The sequence below is a fragment of the Eucalyptus grandis genome, chromosome 10, assembly GCF_016545825.1.
Source record: "Eucalyptus grandis isolate ANBG69807.140 chromosome 10, ASM1654582v1, whole genome shotgun sequence".
Lineage (NCBI taxonomy): Eukaryota > Viridiplantae > Streptophyta > Magnoliopsida > Myrtales > Myrtaceae > Eucalyptus > Eucalyptus grandis.
The window spans coordinates 8306422-8312838 of NC_052621.1; the positions used below are offsets into that span (position 1 = coordinate 8306422).

General features: G+C 39.2%; 1 protein-coding gene across 1 annotated transcript; it reads right to left on the bottom strand.

Moving 5' to 3' along the window:
- Nucleotides 1-293: 293 nt before the first annotated feature.
- On the bottom strand, nucleotides 294-6015 carry LOC104421539 (zinc transporter ZTP29). Its single transcript, XM_010033519.3, has 12 exons — nucleotides 5583-6015; nucleotides 4953-5011; nucleotides 4613-4705; nucleotides 4387-4476; nucleotides 4198-4279; nucleotides 3173-3228; nucleotides 2455-2511; nucleotides 1984-2024; nucleotides 1763-1830; nucleotides 1383-1439; nucleotides 1169-1286; nucleotides 294-675 (listed from the first exon to the last, which is right to left on the bottom strand). Exons 1-12 carry the CDS (start codon nucleotides 5644-5646, stop codon nucleotides 630-632), a joined length of 831 nt encoding a protein of 276 aa, XP_010031821.2. The 5' UTR covers nucleotides 5647-6015; the 3' UTR covers nucleotides 294-629.
- Nucleotides 6016-6417: the final 402 nt, after the last annotated feature.

A 6417-nucleotide genomic window follows, 5' to 3' on the forward strand; every position in this document is an offset into this window, starting at 1 on the left:
GTAATTAGTGCAAACTAATGGGAAAGAATGACTGAAAATGCAACAAAAAATAATGACTCGGCTCTTGTCAAGGGCACTCGCTGTGCTTAACAAGAAACAACTCTCATTTGCAATGCCCTGATCAAAGTGTTTAAGGAGTGTACTAGGGGCCACATGTTAATGACGCCCGAAGTTAGATCGGATCATCCTATGAATTAGCTTTAATGTGCCGCGAGGCAATCCCCGAAACAACTCAACCTGCCTGCAGGCAAAAGAGATGATGCAGTTCCAAAAAAAATGGGAAAGCAGTAAAATGAGATATTGCTCCTGTGGGGAGGATCAGCTTGGTATTCAAAGTGAAGGGAAAAGAGAGAAGTCCTCCAAAGAAGATGAATGTATGATGGTTAAGCTCATCTCACCCTCCAACACCACCCACCCCATTTCCTCCTTGTACAGAGAAGTTTATAGAGCCAAGTGTATAGTTTCGGCTTTCGGCACAAGTCACATGACAATAGAGAAACTAAAAAGTTCTTGGCTACTAGTTGTCGGGTGGATCTCCATCGCTAAGCCGCAGCAGGTATTGTTATACATGGCCCTATGATGTCAAACTGATACTTAACAGGAACATCCGAGTGTTTGATTAGGGTCCTCTACAAGCTCATCTCCTTTGGCAAGCTGATTTCCAGAAAGTATAAGCTGAAAGAAGAAACAAGATGCATGAGGAATGCGTGCAGCACAAAAAGCAAATTCTTCAGAGGATCAACAAACTTCAAGCTGATAAGCCCAAAATCCTGAAAGGTGAAATTAAGTGCACAGATTGCACAATTACTTGAGATAACTCTATAAATACAAGGCATCTAGTCAAAAGCACCTGAGAGCTACCTATATTGAATTTAAGGTTTTCCACTTAATAAATAGTAACTTTACAATCTCATTCACTTGGGATATATACCAACTTCCAGATATTATGTCTGACAGTCATCACAATACCTAAAGGAAAGTAAGCATAACTTCACCATGTCAACTATCAGATGCAAAAAGGGTCAAGGTTGCTTCTTCTTTCTTCCTTTTGAGAAAGACCTAGGGTGTCCTAGCCATTCCAATTATGCAAGGTAACAGTCAAGGTGACTCCAGGAAGATTGTACAGGTCTGTAATAAACAGTTACATAGGTAAAATGAACCCACATACCTAGCTGACATGAAAGCCATCCCCAAAAAAACAGCTTTTACAGCCTGCTTCTGTCCGGCATAATCAAATGCAAGTGGCAGCATTTCATGCAAGGTCAGAAAAGCCATCACTCCACCAACTGCACAGTGCAATGAGAAACGAAAAATGAGCACGAGTCAAACCCCAAAAGTTTACTGTGTCTCCTTCTAATGAGGCATTGCCAGCAATTACGAACCTGCACCCAGCAAGCCCTCAAGGATTTCTGGACTCAAGTTGCTTGGAAATAGATAGGCTGCAAAATAGGAGCCTTATCAAAATAAACATAGAATTTAAGAAGTTAATGCAAAAAAGAAAACAAATTTCTCAAGTTAAAACTTGACATTAGCAGAAAACACAAACATCTAAGTTTCTCCTCTTCCAAGGAATGAGGGGAACCTCAGTTTAATTGTCTGAGGGAAAGTTTTCCAGGGAATGATAACTAGAACTGCTTTGTCATTCATGAAGCCTCTATATTGCCTGATATCAAGGCTTACATATGGATAAAAAATCTCCTTCTACTCAATCAAACTTATTCCTCTCAGGAAAAGTTAAGATAACAGGAATAAGATGACCTACCTACAATAATTACACCAAGAGGTTCAGCAAAACCAGAGAGGGATGCAATTTTGAATGCCTGCCATTTGCTGAGACATATAGGAGATCAGGCAAATGAACAAATAGCTATACCACGAAAATGGGATCAGGATAGAACAGAAAAAGCATTTCAACTAAATAGTGCACAAGAAAAGGAACATATGAAGAGAAAGATTGGACTAAATGGTGCCTGAACTTCTCACCTTTGTGTGGCAAAATATACGGGCAATGCAACAGCAACACCCTATGAAAAACTTTAGAGTTAGGATATTCTAAAGTGCATTAACCTATCACATGACATTCAGAAATATCAGATAACAAGGCAATTTATTTCTATCTTTTCATATAGGATACATCTACACTTCCATTGGCATTGGTAGCTTTCTTCAAAGTAGGATAATACCTTGGGATAGATTCTATACAATCACATGAAAGAAAAAAATAGCTACGTATGAATTCAAATTCTTTTAATTGCATGCAGAAACAAAGTACCCATATAAAAGAGAAACATGCAAAGGCAGCGCTATGATGCAACATGATGCCCAAATAGATACTGTCAGTATAAATAGAGTGACTGTAGGAAGTATGATTGAAGGCTGGAACCGAAGATACCATGACAAAGTAAAAGTGCTCAGATAAACAAGGGAAATAGTTGCTGAATCTGAAAAATTTACCTCTGGTATGTTATGCAAAGCAATGGCCACTGCCAAGTTAAGCCCAACTCGAAGGCCCTACAAAAGGCACATCTAGCAGTAAATACATTTCTGCAGTACCCATGCACAAATTTTGTCATTTCAGGACTTCAAATACCAAAATAATCTGAAGCAAGATACTGCAAAAAGAGTTCTTCTAATTGTCTGAAACTATTTGATGAACTAATAAATCCCTCTTTGGAAGAAATTCAATCTACGTTAGATGTATAAAAGAGTGCCAAAGCAATAGATCTCACAATTGTCATTCAATCAATTCCAAAAGCATCCAATGGAGTTGAAAAATACTGAGAAGGTGGCAGTAACTATGGAGTGCTGAGCCCCTTATCTGGAACTGCAGTACTTGATACAGATAACTATAGCTCCTTTGGCCTCAAATAGCTCATTGTCCTAAATCACCAGATTTTCTAAAAGAGAACCTAAAATCATAAAGACTCTTCAAAATTACAATTCTAAGAGAAAGGCTTCAACAAAAATAAAGCAAAGGATCATCTCATTGACAGTTTTCCACGACAGCAAGTGTGAACATACTAAATAGTAAAAAGGAATGGACTTTAAAGTGAACAGAAAAAAAAAAACATTCTGACTATTGCTCCAGTAGCCAATTATCATTATCCAAAATTTGATGGTACTCTTCTATTTAAACTCCTATTAGTTAAAAAATGAGAGGAGGCTCAATTACCTTCATGGATCCAAGGAAGACAGCCATTCCCTCTGGAAAATTATGCAAGCTAATCCCTAGAATACAATTGAATAGAGAAGTGTTCAGTACATCAACAATAACTGCAGGAGCAAAATTTTGATCAAGAACCAACTCTTTCAACCAATGGTTGCTTCAAGAGTATTTCCTCAAGATGATAGCTTGCTGATTCCCAAATTTGACATACTGAAGAATAACATATCTGGGAGGATGAGCAAGCACGCTTACTATCTACTGCTATACATAAGCAGCATATATGAAAATCATTACAGACCTGTAGCTAAGATTCGCCAGCTACCTGGAAGACAATTTTACTGTACTACTTTGACATTAGCTAGATTAGCCAACATTAAATTTGTCCAAGTGCAAGTGACAATTAGCCACTGTTTACTGCTAGACAAAGCATGCATTGACAAATACGCAAATCCCACAAACTGCTTATCAAACACGGTCAGAGCAGGGAGAGTGGAGATATTCAAAACAACACCAAACGAAATGTAACTTGTCTACTCTTTGCTTTGAGAGCCACATTAAAATAAAAGAACTGTCTTTCTAGTTACTCATGAAGTTGCTAAAAGGGACAGAGCAAAACACCATTGCTTAGAGTCGGATTATATTTGAATGCAACATGACCAGTTTTGGACTATCAAGGCCACTTTAGGGGGTGAAAGCCAAGAGTCTACGGATGAATTAGTATCCCCATCACAAGATAACTTATATTAAATTGAACATCAGACTTGAAGTGGGAGGAGTGGCCCCACTGAACAAGCTATAGCCCCATCCCTAATATCAACTTATCGCTGGAAAAAAGAACAATGACAAGATATTACCCTCCGTCATAGTAAAGCAGATGCTAGTGTATCAAGCTTGCATGTGGAGGCATGGAAGTGGCTATTACAGTGACAAGATATAGGCTTGAACAATAAAATCACTACATGGAAGACTTCGAAAAGAAGACAAAATGATTTTCTTAAAATAAGCAACACAAAGAACACAGAAAGTCATACCTACTGCTGTAACGATCCCACTAAACAGAACCTGGCGCCGTTGCTTCTTTATCATATCCTTTCCCCCTTCATCCCCAGTATGCTGTTCTTAAGTAATACAAGAGAATCAGCATGCTTCTTATTATTTTGGCATATAAGTATATAAAAGACTCGTATTTAGCCAGTATTTTCATCCAATGACTATCGCACCTTCTTTTTTTTCGATTCAGAACTGGGGGCAATCGGTGGTTCTGGGATAAATTTGACCACAATAGCAAAAAAGATGACACCTGCAAAAAACTGCATTACCAAGAAACTGGGCATTGATAATCAAAATAAACATGATCAAATTGGTGGATAACTTATTTGCACATATTTTCTTTGTTAAATCATCTGTATCCATTTAAACTTGATGAGCAGGAAGACTAATGCTTACCCAAAGGTTCCCTTTCAGAAAGCCAATTGAGTTGATAGCATTGTGTGCCAAATCTAGGAATGATATACTCAGCATAAGGCCTGCAGCAAAACCCTGTGATATGCCATCTTTGGGTTAATGCCACTATACTTAAAATAAGCTGACATTGTCTCCTTGAATCAATCATACAACACCAAAGCTCAGCAAACAAATATTATGACGAAAATATGAATGCTTGACGCAAGAGATGGGCATCTAAGTTAAAAATGAGGGGTCAAATCAATTTGCCCAGCAAGCACCTAATGGCTAGTGTCATGAGAAAAACAAAGAACGTTCAAAAAGGACTCTCTTGGAGCATCACCTGTAAAAGACCAAGCATCTTCAAATTTGGAGCCTGGTTGAGAATAACAAATAGTGCCCCTGTTCCCACATTCCAGAACCCGAAATTAAATTAGAAAAATACGATATGGAATTGGCATTGCTGAAACACCATATAATAAGCAGACCAGATCAATAAATATCACCAATTGAACAAGAATTATCATCCGCCTAGCATATCTGGACCCTCTACCGTCGATTCAATCAGTTTAGAAGCATAGCCCTCCGTTGCCCATAATCAAATTGCCCAAAAAGAGTAGGAAAAGGAATAGGTACGGGTCAGCCCCACTCTGATGCTGCCTTATAAGAGAGAATATAATGATAATACCTCATTACATGCTCTCTTCAATCTTTACAAGCACAGAAGCAGACAGCCACAATATTTTTCTGTAAAACTAAAGAGGAGAACGCGGGTAGGATCAAAACTATCATCCCTACATAAACATCACCTTGAAATTGCTTTTCGAGATTAGTTAAGTCACCCCAAAGACATAAATCAAATTCCCATTTCCAAGGAAACGAAGCAAGATTGCAACTTGCAACCCAAAGACCGACTGACCAGGCAACCCAAAAGCCAAGACCCCCGAACGATGCAAGAATCAGCATCTCTCACCTACGGAAGTGCTCAGCCCGCCCACGAGCGAGAGCCCGAGAGCCACCAACACCTGAGAATCCATAAGCCGCTGCTCGGAACGATTGGGAAAACGGAGACCGACCCGAGTTCGAGTTCGAGCTCGAGCTCGAGCTCAATGTCGACCCACCAAGATCAACCGGAGGCGCCGGGGTGGGCGATTTCGAACTCGATGCGGAAGGCAAGCGACGGTCTTTCCTTGGTGGGGTTGTGGAGTTGGGGTTATAGAAGAGGTTGGAAACAGAGAAGGGTTCACGCCGTGCTCGAGAGGGAGATAAGAGAATGTGTGCGGCGAAAGGAAGAGAAAGAGAGAGAGGGGGTTGGACTGAAGCGAGCTCTTGCAATGGAGCTCACGAAAGGCACAGAAGAGAGAGAATACGGGCAGCGGAAGAGAGAGAGAGAAGCAATGACGTCGAAAATGAACGTACGAAAGGCACCAAAACCTTCCTTTTTTATTAAAAAAAAAAACCCCCAATTTTCTATTTATTTAGCTCATTACTGTTACTGCATAACCTATGATGTGATTTATTTTTATTTTATTAATCTAATGAACTTGTTAGTTAAGTTAAAAGAGAAGGGTTTTTCTATCCGGCAGTTGTTATATAAAATTGAAGCCGGAGATGAGAGGATGTTCGGTCGTGTCATCGCTGCGTGGCGACTTTATTTTAATTATCATCTTATGACGAGTCATAAAGTTTATGTTCGATTTATCTAATTAGCTTATTGATTTGTTATGCCCGAAATTCTATCACTAGTTAAATATGGGCAAACGGACAAAACATCTTTAAATTTACATGATTGGAAATTTATATTTGAA

Coding starts and splice junctions, on each gene's coding strand:
- LOC104421539 (XM_010033519.3), bottom strand. CDS start 5,646: ATGGATTCTCAGGTGTTGGTGGCTCTCGGGCTCTCGCTCGTGGGCGGG. Junction 2,025..2,454: donor CTTTGCATAACATACCAGAG/GTAAATTTTTCA, acceptor AGTTTTTCATAG/GGTGTTGCTGTTGCATTGCC. Junction 1,287..1,382: donor TGAGGGCTTGCTGGGTGCAG/GTTCGTAATTGC, acceptor TGCACTGTGCAG/TTGGTGGAGTGATGGCTTTT.